The 15175-nt window shown below is 35.2% G+C and overlaps 1 protein-coding gene and 1 long non-coding RNA gene across 3 annotated transcripts in view; one reads left to right on the top strand and one right to left on the bottom strand.

Moving 5' to 3' along the window:
* COL4A5 (collagen type IV alpha 5 chain) overlaps window positions 1-15175 on the bottom strand; it is a 274761-nt gene that overhangs the window by 134201 nt on the left and 125385 nt on the right. For both annotated transcript variants that reach the window (XM_023203109.2, XM_023203108.2), the window contains exons 3-8: window positions 13500-13589; window positions 9161-9205; window positions 4705-4749; window positions 4557-4619; window positions 1962-2015; window positions 1591-1617 (exon numbers count right to left, since the gene is read on the bottom strand). In XM_023203109.2, coding sequence (XP_023058877.1) covers window positions 1591-1617; window positions 1962-2015; window positions 4557-4619; window positions 4705-4749; window positions 9161-9205; window positions 13500-13589 — 324 coding nt within the window. The remainder of the gene's footprint in view (window positions 1-1590; window positions 1618-1961; window positions 2016-4556; window positions 4620-4704; window positions 4750-9160; window positions 9206-13499; window positions 13590-15175) is intronic.
* LOC111536674 overlaps window positions 14400-15175 on the top strand; it is a 48727-nt gene continuing 47951 nt past the window's right edge. The window contains exon 1 of the long non-coding RNA XR_002729792.1: window positions 14400-14665. This is a non-coding gene — a long non-coding RNA (uncharacterized LOC111536674). The remainder of the gene's footprint in view (window positions 14666-15175) is intronic.

The raw sequence follows: 15175 nt of genomic DNA on the forward strand, positions 1-15175 counted from the left end.
AAAACTTTTAAAGGAAAATGAGGAAGCGGCCAGAGTACACTGAAGAACAGTATATTTATTAAGAGTGTAGTACCTTCAGTTACTCATAAAAAATACGTAGTAAATATTAAGTATTTGCCAACAACTGTGGTAGGTTCTGGGTAATCAGTAATGGAGAAGATAAACAAGGCCTCTGTTCTCATAAAGCTAACAATATAATGAGAAAATACAGACCCTAATATGTAAAAATATAAGATGACAACATCAAGGGCTGCGAATATTAAGGGCTATGAAGAAAAATATGTGGCACAATAATTGAAAAAAAACTAGTGGAGAAAATTACTTTAGTTTGGGTAGTCAAAGAAGGGCAATCTGTGAAGGTAACATTCAGGTTGAGACTTGAAGGATAATGAGTCATTCAGGTAAAGACAGGAGGAAGAATATTAGGCAAAGTAAACCATATACACGAAAGACCCCAAAAGCAAAACGTTTGGCACATCCCAATAACTAAATGCAGACTGATGTGGTCAGTGAGCTAAGGGATAAGTTTAGTGGTTTAAGATAAGGCTGTCAATGTAGGCAAGGACCAGAGCATGCAGTTCTTACAAACAAACTATGGACTTTACCTTAGATACACAGTAGAAAGTCCTTGAAGATTTATAAGCAGGGAGATTAAATTATCAATTAACACTTTAAAAATATCATTCTTGGTTGCTTTGTAAAGAATAAAACAGAAGGGGAGGTAAGGATGGAACAGTAGTGAAAAAAAGAGACTAGATAAGAGGTTATTGCAGTAATCCAGATGAGACATTATGACTAATGTGGTAATAGTGGAAATGAAGAAAAGTGGATGAATTTAAGATGCCTTTTACAGGCACACTTAGTGTTTAGTGATGGAATTGAATGAGGAGGTGTGTGAAAGAATGGAAAATATAAATATTAACTTCCGGATTTTGAGATCATGTAAAAGTGTACATAACATATAGAGATGAAAATCTGAGATACGAGGAGCCAGAGGGAGGAGCAGGTTTATTTTGTGGGTGGGTTTACTTGGAACATGTGGAGATGTCAGAAAGGCTGATGAATACACATAGCTAACTCAGAAGAAAAGTCTGATTTGGTATTCAGTAACTAGATAGTAATCAATAATATGGGCATTAGTAATATTTCTGGGCATTGCATGGAAGAAGGAGTACAGACTGTGACCTGATGCTTGCTGGGCATAAAAGAATTAGCTTACATAAAAGACTGCAGAATAACCAGAGGTGCAGAAGAAAAATCAGGAAAGGACAGTGTAACAGAAGCCAGGGAAAAAAATAATTCTACAGAGAGTAGGTGGTCAACTGTATCAAAGTGTAAGAAGATGAAGACTTAAAGTGTCAGAAAAGAAACTCAAGTCTGATATACACATTTTCAAGTGTATCAGCATATACAAGGTACTTAAAGCCATGGGAACACAGGAGACTACTTAAGGAGAGCTTGTAAGTTTACACCTGCACAACTTCTAAAACATCAATTTTAAGACAGAAGTTTGAGTCATTATCCTATTGAAGTTGCGGGCTATCCTAATATTTTATTCAAAACATTCGTTCCCCAGGATGAGATGCTTACCTTCATACCTGGGATCCCAGGGGGTCCCTATTGTTAAAAAGAAAAAGGATTATTTTATATGTATGAGAGAGAAACAAGTCCATTACAGAATGCTTTCTAAATAGAGTATAAACTGAGTAGACTGCTGTAATGTCATTTCTGAATAGGATATATCTTAGGATACTTAGAGGTGACATTTATATACATATAAAATTCTTCCTTTTGCCCAGCAGAAAGCTGTATTACCAACTTCTTTTTGAAACATTTTCCTCTAGTTTATTACTTTAAAATGTATTACTTTGTTCCACGTGAATGCACTGGGCTTTCTCACTACATGTCTGCTTCTTTTGTTAATTCCTGTGTTCATCATAATCCCAAATTTTATAACTTACTGGAGGACCCTGTAAACCGGGAAAACCGGGACTGCCTGGAAATCCACGTTCTCCCTAGAAGGAGTTAAAAATAAAGAGCATGGAGGAACAAGAAACAAAGAATAACTATACCATCAAGATATGACTTCTTGAAAAGATTTCTGTAAAAGCCATTTTGAAACATGCCAGATTGCCAAAAAGTTCATTAGCCTTCACTTTCCAATTACTTCAATACCAACTATCCATATCAATTCAACTTTTATCCCAATTCATCCATCCCAATCAGAAGCAAAGAAAAAAAATCATCTACCTCAGTTCTTTTCTTCCAACAAAGACATTTTGAGACAATCACGCCACAAATTCCTATTATCACATTTAATAGTTAATGATCTGCCCCAATTTCCTGCCCACGTGTTATATAGATTCTTACTCTAACTGCTCTATTGCATTTTTCTTTCATCATAAACTATTTCAAATTATTTTTGTAAAGGGGAAAAGATGGTAAGAAAGAAGGCTATTAATATCACCAAGAGGACAATAATAGCAATAGTTCTAGCAATTGCAGGTCATTATGTTTTCTAGGCACCCAGTACTAATATGGACACTTGGTTTAGAAAACAAAAGCTGAAATTGTTGAAGAACACCAAAGCAACCTCATTTCAAATACCTATATGCCATGGTAATCCTAGAAACAACTTCATCAGAAGGTTTGAAAGAATAAAATTACTACTGTTGTGTGTCTTTGTGAGTCCAATACCCTTCTCTCCACCTTGTTGCACATGGGAAAAGTAGGTCCCGAGAGAAAGGAAGTGGCCTACACATCAAGTTTAAAAGAGAGAAAAAGAAAAAAACCTATACATGGTGGCTCCAACTTTAAAGTTCATTCTTTTACTTACGTAGTAAGAAATATAAGAAAAGCATTCAGACTTAAAATATGCATAATAAAACAATTTAATTTGTTTAAAGTTTGTTACTCACGTAATTGGAAGCCTGAAACACAAGTTAATCAATGCTCCCTTTAATCATATAGCACACTGTCCTGATTATAGATACATTGGGCCTTCAAATTTGAAACTTTGGCTAGTAGTCTGTTTGTTGCTTAAAGCACACTGGCAAAAATAAATAAGTAAATAAAAATAAACAAATAACCAGACAAGGCACAAAAATTTAGTCCAATTTAACATGAAATGTATCAGGTAAACTAACTCCACATTGGTCTTATCACTTTAAAGTTGCCCTAGCTAAAATGAAGAACACGATTGGTCCTCACAAATCCCAAATTTAAAAAATTATTGACAAGGGTTACATTGACCTGAAGAAATATTGGAGATGAAAAGAACTGTACTGCCTCAAGTATATAGTACAGTAATTATCACAAAATATGGCCATTGTAATGAAAAATAGTTTGTTCAAGTTATTTTAAAAATATGCCCTATATAAAATCTGACATATGCCATTAGTTAGAAAGATCTGGCCAGGCGCAGTGGCTTACACCTGGAATCCCAGCACTTTGAGAGGTCAAGGCGGGTGGATCAAGAGGTCAGGAGTTTGAGACCAGCCTGACCAACATAGTGAAACCCCATCTCTACTAAAAATACCAAAAAAATTAGCTGGGCATTGTGGCATGTGCCTGTAATCCCAGCTGCTCAGAAAGCTGAGGCAGGAGAATCACTTGAATCTGGGAGGCAGAGGTTGCAGTGAGCCGAGATCACGCCATTGCACTCCAGCATAGGCAATAGAGCAAGACTCCGTCTCAAAAAACAAAACAAGACAAAACAAAGAAAGAAGGATCCAAGGTATTTTATGAATAGTTTTACAGAATATTATGCGAAAAATAGAAAATACCAAAAGAAAATACAGAGAATAACAATATATTGCATTAATCTAAAGGAAAAAGAGAAAGGGGAGGGAATAAGAATTGGCTATAATATGTAAGCTTACAAGAAGAGCAAAATTTCCTCATTTTTTCTTGCTATCTATTACTTTATATTCAATCCAACAGTTGACTAAAGAGAAGAAACATTGGATCAGAAAGAAAAAATGTTTGCCGTATCTAAAGTTAGGGTTATTTAAAATTGTTAAACGTATCATCTTGGCCGACGAAGAAGTTTCAGGTTTCATACTGGCGGTTTATAGTAAAAATGGATGTGCTGTATTACATATAATTTTTTAAGATTTTTCTTAAGGAAGTTATTCGGTGTGTTAAAAGATCTTAAAAATGTGAAATATTTGAAAACATAAATTGTAGAGCTAGGTTTTTAATAATGGCAAAGCAAATGAATGACATTCAGAAGTGTTACTTTCAAAAACTGATATAATATTTGAAACATATATGTCCTAATTCTGTTTTAATTCTCATCCTACTTTATGCTAAAGCCCAAAAAGGATTTGGTAAGTAATCTTCAACCCAATGCAACATCCCACCTAATTATAAATGTTTAATGAAATTATTGATAGTTCAATATATAGAAAATTATAATCAGAGCATACTTTATGTAATATCCTAGACCTGAAGCCACTATATCCCTTCTTCTACATTCTTCATATTGATTTCTTTAGGTTTTTAAGTTAATTATTGTCAAGTATACTACCTAAGATTAAGTGGATGGATCTCACCTTGGTTCCATTGCATCCAGGAATACCTTGAGGTCCTGGGGCCCCATCATGGCCTGGCATTCCCTTTGAAAAGCAACATAACACATGTATAATATGTCTTAGATTACTTTTCAAGAGGTTTCAAACTAAAAAGTGAAATGCTACTTACAGGAAGACCTGGTGTCCCTGGAAATCCAGGAAGTCCAGGAGGACCCTATAAGAAGAAATAAAATCCTTAAACTAAATGACAACCAATAACAATAAAATAATATCCTACCTAAGGATATTATGAAAATTATTTTAGAATAGATTTGGAAAAAATGTGTCTCACTATTTATTACCACTCATTGTTCTTTGAAACATTAGAGAAAAATCTCTTATATGTGTTTAAAAGTCTCTTTTATTGAAAACTATAAAAGAAACTTCAATTTGAGGGAGCATTGTCTTCATTGCACTTATTAGGAGCAGGCAAATTCGTGGATGAAATGTCTCTTCTAACGGATAAAGATCTCCCAGGTTTGTGATGAAAAATTAATTCAGCAGGGGATAGGGGAGTAGCAAATATATTGCCCCTGAAGGCATTAATAGTGATCACCCCCAAAATTCTTAAATTTCTCTGTCATGATTGGCAAAAATACAAGTTTGACAATATTCTCTGTAGGAGAGGCTACGGTGAAAAAGTATTCTCATATACTGCTAATGAAGATTCAAACGCTGTGGAGGGAAATTTGGAAATATCTAGCAAAGTTACCCATGCATTTGCCTTTTGACCTAGCATTTCACTTCTAAGAATCTATCCTGAAGATACCCTAGAAATTATGAAACAAAATATGAGAAACAAAGTTAACAACTGCAGCATTCTTACAGCTAAAGTTTAGAAACAATCATATAACCAGTTATAGTTAAAATTAGAAACAACTTGATATGGTTTGGCTGTGTCCCCAATGAAATCTCATCTTGAATTGTAGCTCCCATAATTCCCCCATGTTGTGGGAGGGACCGGGTGGGAGATAATTGAATCATGGGGGTAGTTTCCCCATACTGTTCTTGTGGTAGTAAGTCTCACAAAATCTGATGGTTTTATAAGGCGTTTCTCCTTTTGCTTGGCTCTCATTTTCTCTTGCCTGCTGCCATGTATGATGTCCCTTTGCTCTTCTTTCATCTTCTGCCATGATTGTGAGGCCTCCTGAGCCATGTGGAACTGTTAGTCCATTAAACTTCTTTCCTTTATAAATTACCTAGTCTTGGGTATGTCTTTATAAGCAGTGTGAGAACAGACTAACACACAACTCAAATGACCACCAACAGGAACATGACTAAATAAATTGTGGCACATTCACATCATGTAAAACTATGATTACTGTGTAAAAACTAATGATTACCTCTCAAAGGAAGATTAAAACACTAGGGAAATGGCAAGAAAGAAAGGGAAGCATCTCTGACTACACCTTGTCTTATAAAACCACATAGACGTTTTAAATAATTTAAAAATTTTTTAAAAGGTAAAAAAGGAAATCATAAAAATGAAAAATAAATCGGATCCAGTATACCTATGTTTCAAGTTGTTGACAAAACCATACAGAGAAAAGAATTACTTCAAGTGCCTTTCATCAAACGTGGTGTCTTGACTGTAATTCTTTAGCAAAACTGGTCAATTCAAAGGGGAAAAACCCAGCAAAGAAATAATTAATGGCTCTCAATAATCCTATTATCACTATTAAAATTTAATTTGTTATTTTGTTAAATTATACATTGTTATTTTGAAGCATATTGTAGGAAATAGGCATATTGTAGGAAAAAGCAAATAAGAAATTACATTTATGTTATTAGGAATGAACATTTTCACCTCAACAGAGAGAGAGATGAGGGGGAGAGATAATAAGTATATAAAACCTTTCTTGATTTTAAATTGCAATTGGAAGTAATAATATGAACTCATGTTGATTTTTCTCTTAAAAATACATATTTCCACTGAGAAGACATTGAAACAGTGACAAATCCAGTAGCAATAAAAACCCGTAACATTCGGACTGTGGTATCTAACTCACATCTTTCACTAAAAAGAACCTGGAATCAGAGATATGGCCCATTTCAGATCTAAAGGGAAAATGCAAAGGATGAGCCTGAAAGAGCCTGCTGTGCCAAAAAGCAAGAAGTTATCAAAGATCAGTGGAGTTTTCTGAAAAGAACACAGGACAGGAGTCAACTTTAAAAGGTTTTCACAGGCAAAAGATGGGACAAACTGGCCTTCAAAAAAATGACTACAATTGATTGAAACACACAAATTCCATGTGCATATGATGAAAACAAAAAGTCAAAGAACTTTCCTTGATGACCACTTGAAGTTTCTGGTGTAGCAACTCATTGCCTTATTAGAATTCCAGTTAATAAATGAATGATTAATAGAATTTTAAAAATCAGCATCTTGCAAGTCTGAACAAAATAATGACCATCCATGGGTGCCAAATCATTAGTGTAAGTTGACAGGGAAATTTTTGATGGCAGAATCAGGCTAATGTTATCTGAGAATACTGATCAAACCTAACATCCAAAAAAAAAAAAAAAAAGAATAGCCTGATATTCACGCTGCGTAAGGTTATTCAATAGTTAAGTTCACAACACTACCTATAAAGTATACTTTTTCCTATTTTCTTTAATGTTATTGCAGTATGATTTATATACAGCAAAATATACCAATCTTAAGTGTACAATTTTGTACCCCCAGAAAGTTCTTTAGTGCCTCTTCCAAGGCAACCTGAAATTTGCAAGAAATACGGGAGACAGAGGAACAATTTAAATGACATCATGAAGAAACAAATCAGCCAAACCCAGAATGTGGAATGCAGTACAATGACCCAGTTTTTCTAATGGCATAATAAAACAAGTTTAATAAACAGCAATCCAAAGCAATACATGGAACTTGCTTGGGTCGTAAGTTGAATAAGCCATTATAAAAGGACATCTTTCAGACAACTGAGGAAAACTGAATGTGGACTGAACGTCAGAGTATTGAAAAACTATTCCTAATGTTTAAAGGTATGACGATGGTTTAGTTGTTATGTGGTTGTTAGTTAGAGGGGCATGCTGAAGTTTTCATTGGTAGAATGAATGATGCAAGGGATTTACCTTAAAATATTCCAAAAAATAAAGTGGTAAGGTATATGTTGAACAAAACTATCAAAATGTTGTTAATTTTTGAAGCTGGGTGATGAGTTCACAGGGGGTCATTATACTATATGCTCTGTACATTTGTATATTTTTATCAGTTTCCACAATAATGTCTTCAAAATTCTGCATGTCAAGAATTGCCTGTGAGCTGACACCTGAGGATGCAGAAACTATCAGGCCACCTATTCCCAAGAACTGGAGTTCTAGTTGAGGGACATGGAGTATCCAAGCAATCTCAAACACCTGCAATGAGAACTGAGAAAACAGCCAATTCTTTTTAGTCTAAATAGTGTGTAGAATATAGAACATAGTTAATGTTAACTATAGGGATATTAAAAATTATTTTTATTATTATAAAGAGCTTTAATAGTATATTGATATCAATTTTTACAGAAAAATAAAGAATTATGTCTGCTGAAATAAACTAAGGGTTTTGAGTTTCTTCCCTGCTTTTCCAGTACCCTACCCATATCAGTCATAAGATGCACATAAGGCAAGCTACATGCTTTTAAGAAGTATATAGCAAATATAATATTTTTAATGTTTGTAAAATTTATACATCTATTAAATTTCTGAAGATCAAATGGTTATCTTTGTCACACATGTAAACATGCTATGTCACCAACTACGTATTTTATTTTCAAATTAGGGAGCTTCATCAATCTATGAACACAGTATTTCAGAGCTAAAAGGGACCTTGGAGATTGTTCTGTTTAGCTCTCTAACTTAACAAATGAAGAAGCTGAGGTTCAGAAAAGCTAAATGTGATTTTTTAAAAGCCAGTACTATTTTTTAAAGTACAGTTTCCTCTGAGTTGTAAAATACACGGTAAGACGTATGTCAACTTAAAAGCTTTTGAGAAAAAATTATACTAAATGTACATTTCAATTTTGAGATGCATCCTTACTTTTCAGAGCCTCAAGACTTGAAAAGTCACGCACGTTAGATTTGAAGAAATGCAGTATTCCAAAATAGTTATTCTTTCATATGGTGGTTTAAACTAAACTTATTCTCTTCTAGATACACAAAAGAATGATAATGTTTATACATGGTACACTAGGAGGACATACACTCTGAGGTAACCAGCCTTCTGGACCTAGGCTGAGATAATCACACTAGTTAGGAAGTTCTGGTTTAAAGCAACTATATGATACAGATTTTTAATTAAATGACAAACTTTAGAATTTAGGACTTTCATAATTCTCAACCATATGCTACTTTAAAATCATTTTATATTAAATAGACATATATATATATATATACACATATATATAATAGCTATCAAAATACTAAAGAAGGGTTATAGACATATACCAACTCTTAAATTTAATTTTTTAAAGACTGTATTTATCTTCCTGCCTTTTAATATGGGTCTTTTCCAACTGTCTCATAATATTTCATTGTTCTTTATCTGTTTCCACCAATAAAGTATTTGATATAGAGAAAATACTACTTACTCTGATTCCTTTTGGTCCTGGTGGCCCTGGAATTCCATCATCACCCTGAAAAATGCGATATTTTTAGTTTTTTTCCTTCAAAAAAGTCCTCAAATAACTATTTTTCAATTATAAAATAGGAGATTTAAACTACTGTAAACATCTGTGAAAGTTAGTGAAAAACTTATACACCCAAGAAGAAGCAATTACTATTGAGACTGAAAGCATTGAGGTAAATTGTATGACACCAAATAAGAAAGGCCTTTATTTCCTGAGAAGGAAATTGCTGACATATGAATGAAACTTTATACCTATAAAGTTAATTATGAACCATACAAGAAAACAAAGATAAAATATTGATATAGTCATTGAAACCTACCTAAATGATTATCAATAGGGGACTAGCTTAATAATTTATGGTTTATATGTACAATGATAAGTTATGGTTTATATATACAATGAAATACAATGCACTTATACAAAATGAGGAGGTTCTGTATATATTGATAATATGATGTGTACAATGTATATTAAATTAAAAACAAAGGTCAAACCGTGTGTTCAATGTGCTACTATTTTACAAACAAATGTTGTTAAAGTGTGTGTGCATAACTCAGGGACTAATGGACACAGGTAAAAAGGAAAACTTTCATTGTATACCCTCTTAATTTATTTTGAATGACATGAACATACTGCCTATCAAAAATTAACTAAATTTGTTTTTTTTAGAATAAAAAAGCCTTTGGAAAATTACGAGTGTACAGATTAAAGAATAATCCTACAAGTTTTTTGACTTAGTATATATGTTAACATATACATGTACCAGAATACCCAATCACATAAAGGGTATAAATTCAGCTGTTCGGGGAAACATGGAGTCATACTGGACATAGAAGCACACAATGCTTCAAATTCAGAATCCTGAAAGTTTAGAAAGCAGTTTACCTTCTCTCTTTTCAGATAATTGAAATGAAATCACAAAAAAAGATTGGACTGCTTTCTAAACTTAACCTACATACAAGCACACCTTTATAAATGATCATGTTATTGTAGAATAGTCCTAGTTAATACTAAATTATTTCAAAGGAGTTCTAATTTAGGTAACTTATTTTAATTGAACACAAATCTTTATTAAAACTGCCATCTCTCAGCAAGCATGGGGTGCAAGAAACTCAGTCCCTAATCCCAAGTAAACTCAGATACAAGAAATGTAAATTTTCCTGTAGCTTAACTTAATTCTCTTCCAAAATGCCTATTTCTATAACATGGCTGAAGTTTAATCTCAGTCCATTGGAGTTGCCACCTCATTTTCACAAGATCGTGTCTAAGTTTTGGATAACTTAACTAGTTTCAATATGTTGAGGAGTGCGATGGTCTAGTCCAAGCTGGTATTCATTGAGTTGTTCCATGCCAATAGGATGCATGGATTGCTGCCGAGTTAGTGCTCAATTCCATCCACTTGACTCTTTCAGATATCTCTGATACTTCTGTGCTACTCCTGGGTGCACAAGAATCATTCTGTTGCTCTTGCTCTTGATGTGCCATTAGAGACAGGAAATTCAGTTGAGTAGTTCATCTACCAAAACTGTATGCAGAGATTTAGGGTCCTGCTGTTTTCTAAGTACTAAAGTTCTACTTGGGAAATTTAGCACAGGTCCCTTCTGCTCTTAAATCTAACAAAACTACCTGATGTACTGCTATCCTCCCAGAGATCATGACCAACATTCTCCCAAAATCTAAGCTCTGATTATAGTTAAGTGTTAAAAAGTATTCATGCATTTAAATTAATTTTCTCCCTTTATTGGAAAGACTACTTGGTGAGTATCCATTTGATTTCCTTAATACTCTAACAACATGATGTACCAACATTATATAAAATAATAAAATTAAGAAAAAGAGTTTTAAGCCAGTTTTCCTTTCCAGGCAAATGATCAGAAGTAGCCCTTTCATATATCAATTCACCAGTCTACTTAATACAGATGGAAAAAGGCACTCAGCCAAAAGAGTCATTTAAAAAGAAAACCCAGAAAATTATCTGAGTCTTAAGTTCACTATTGTCTCTTCCAATTCCATATTTTAATATGCACATTGAGATGCTATTCTTGCTCATGATATAAGACAGACTGCCCACACGGCAGTCAATGGACAGAGTCCCCACAACTGATAGGTTGAGACTACCTCCAGATCCATGAGCTGATCCATGGGGCTAGAGGGTAGGGATCTAACCTCTCTTCCCTTTCTCCCACAGACTAACCTTGTAACTTCCACCTTACTAAATTCATTGATTGCCTGTCCCATGTAGTTTACATGACTCTGATTTTGACAAACTAATGTATATGTCACCTTATCGCTGAACCCTGCAGATAAACATCTGATTGCTGTGCTGCTGACTATTAAGAATGGACGCTTCTCTAAACATGGACCATTTTAGTACTTTAGGTACCCTAACTTTATTACATTGAACCTGATAGATTGCAACAATTGTCTCTGATACCACAGGAACAAAATACCTCCTCAGATGTCAATTCACTCCTGTCCCATATGGTAGTAATTGAATTATCTGGGAAAAGGGACATATGATCTGCCATTGGAGCCATTTTGGTGGTGGCAATTTATTTCTCTATTCCTGCCTCCACCTTACAAAAATATTTCAATTTCACTCAAATACTCTGCCCACCAGGAGGGACTTCTGGCTGGTTGATCCCCATGGTAACCAATGATTCTTACATTCCCAGAACTGTGTGCACTCTTCTTGGGATATTATTTCTTTTGTAAAAATCAGGCCTTCAACATTCCTACCAATGTAACATACGCAATAGGACATTGATAAGAGATACTCAAATATTCAAAACAGTTCCTCTCATTAAGCATAAAACATTACATAAAACAAAATGAGAACTCCAAAACTAGATAGACTCTGGTTATTCAGGAGAATTGCCAGCTGGCATTACCTACGGTCTACTCATGGGAATACTGCAGACAACTTTTCTCACTGTCAGCGTCACTCAATTAGAAAAGGTTGTTCACAACCTGTCTTTGACCCTCACTGAGGTCATTAATGACACTACTTCAGCTTTGGAAGTAGTAGCCTCAACTCCTTGGCCCATGTAGTGTTAGCTAACCATAAAGCCCTTAACTGCCTGCTGGCCAATTGTGAGGGGTCTCTGTGATTGCCATCACCTCATATTGCACCTAGATCCATGAAAACTGGCAAGGCAAAGTAGAATAGTCCATCATAAGACTTAAGAAAAAAGCCTCCTGGCTCTCTAACATAGATCAAGTGGGCTATGGGACATCTATTATTGGTTTGGCAATAGCTGGGGCTCATGCTTACATGCAGTTCTCCAAGCAGGCCTGATCATCCTGCTTAGAGTATCATGACCATAATCTACTGCGGCCTCAGACATTATCCTGTTTTTGACAGAGTCCTTTAAAGCCCAACCCATTCAGGTCCATGATGGGGCAGCTTATGTTTCTCACTCAGGTCCTGAAAAATCAAGGTATGGAATTGGGAATATGGTTCTTGTCTAAACACCTATGATTGTTTGGGTCCAACCAAAGTCCTCTTGGTAAGCCTCATAAGGGACAGCTACTCTCCACATAGCAGACTTGGTGCACAGCTAATGCACTGCAATCTCTGAAGTGAGTATCAGTCAAAGATTCAGGCTCCCATGGCTGGCTGTGCTCAACCGCATTTCTGCATTTAAAGGCCTCTTTTGGTGGAGACCTTCTTATGGGAGGAGAAAGAAACCATAAAAATACTTTTTCTGCACTCTGACTCAGTACTTTTCCACTCCTAGCTCTTCTCCTTCTCCCACCCTGCCCCTGGGTCCATACAACTGCAGGAGCTTTTCGTTCTGAGCTCCCTTAGCAGTCAAATGATTTCCAACATCTGTGCTGATCCATCTGACCTTTGCTGTTGCTGCACCATGGGGACAAATAGAACAGTGGGGGAGTCAGCACTTTCTCCAGTTAAACTTTCTGCTTATAATATTGCAGTAAGTGAGTAAAGGTTTGACTGTTACTTTCATTTTGGCTTCTTGTCTTAATCAGCTACTCTAACAACTGGCAGTTCAGCTCTCTCCAGCTCAGTTAAGCTCTTGACAGAACTTAATTTTGGTGAAGGCAGTCAATAACTACATAAAATCAACAGCATCTTCCAAAAGCATCTGAATATGGCAGTAATATTGAGTTTTTAAACAAAATACAATAAAGTACAGACTGCCTGTCATTCCATTGTTTCATTTACGTATTAGTTTCTGGCTACAATTCAGTAACTTTTTAGTTGATGTGACACCTAGTCCCACATTTAAGATGACTTAATTCATCTGGCATTACTGGTTGGCAACATGATACATACCTTTTGTCCCCGAGGCCCTGGAGGCCCTTCTGGACCTGGAAATCCAGGTAATCCTGGGTGTCCTTCCAAACCTGGAAACCCTCTCTCTCCCTGAAATTAAATGAGAATGAAAGGTAAGGTCATTTGTGAATTTTCAAGCACAGGCATAGTTGAGATTCAAAAAGATCACATGACTATCTAGACAGAACTAACTTAATTTAATTATGTAAATTCACAGTATCTACTAACATGAGAAAACCTCTTAAGATGTGAGGGGGGAAAACAAATCCATAAACCATCTGGAAATTATATCATATATGGTAATCTCTTTCTTTCTTGTAAAAAGCATATCAGAAATGAAATGAGATTTAAACATACTGACATCAAGAGTTTAACAGGGAAGATAGCAATAAATCCAGGAAACTAGATCTGTAAGGGTTACATTAAATAAGTATGGAGCAGGGAAGGGTAAAAGGAAACCATCAGACAAGTTCCCAGGCTTGAAATTAACTAGAAAAAACCTTCAGAACATCAAAACTTTCATTACTTTTTCTAATTGTAAAATTAATACTAAGAAGGAATACACATTCACTGTAGAAAACAAAAGTATATAGAAAACACCACCATTAATTCCTTTATTCAGAATAATTACCTGAATTATGACTCAGGTCTGAGTTCTAACTGCAGCCTTTATCATCACCAGGACAGGAGGACTGCCTGTCTACCAGTGAGGACCCACCATATCTTATCAGCACCTTTACAGTAGGGTTGCCTGATGTGAATATCTGTACAGCCAGAAAGGTGGGGTAGCAGAGCCAGCATGTGTACTAATGGTATTTAGATTAACATATTAGGGTTAGGTAATCTGCATACAGCCAATCCTAGTAAGGGTGTAAACTCCAACACTAGGGGATCCAGTTACACAAAGATAATTCATCATTATGAAGTTTAAGAACACCGAAGGCTCACAGTTTCATGGCACATGCTCCCAACTACGGGGCTACAAGTAGTTCCTCTACTTTCCTAAGGCTTGAAGGCTGTCTCTGGTCAGACCTCATTCTGGGAACCCTCTTAACAGATCCTACCCACGGTGACAGCCTGGACAGCACCTGAGAAAGAGAAAGCACCCATATCTACTAGGTGTCTGACTAATGGGCCATTGAACACACATATCTCTAGAGGTTAAGGTACAGCAGACTTTTATTTCTACTCTGAAAATGTGTGTGTGTGTGTGTGTGTGTGTGTGTTGTAAGTACTAAGTTTAGTCTAAAAACCTTAGATGATTTTGTGCTGAATAATTCAATAATCATCCTATAATAAATATAAGTACTTTGAAAAGACTACTTCTGGTCAGTTTCCACTAGACGAAAACATTCCTGTATTTTTGACAATAATTATTGCTGACATATTACTACATTTCTTATTTTCTAGACATATATCCCTTTGTTGTTTTAATTAGTGATTAAATTATGATAATTTAGTATTCATTGACCTCAACACAACTGTTTTTAAGGAAATAAAAGTGGAAGAAATTAAAAGTTTTAAAATTTTCAGAGCTAGATTCCCTCAAATTATTACTGGCAGAGCTACTAGTAGAAATCTGATCACAAATTACAGTCAGAAAGAAAGTACAAAGGAAAAAAAATTTAGTTACAGTAGATTTTCATGAAAGGAAAACAGGTACATTTTGGAATCCC

Source organism: Piliocolobus tephrosceles, chromosome 12 (genome assembly GCF_002776525.5).
Source record: "Piliocolobus tephrosceles isolate RC106 chromosome 12, ASM277652v3, whole genome shotgun sequence".
Classification (NCBI taxonomy): domain Eukaryota; kingdom Metazoa; phylum Chordata; class Mammalia; order Primates; family Cercopithecidae; genus Piliocolobus; species Piliocolobus tephrosceles.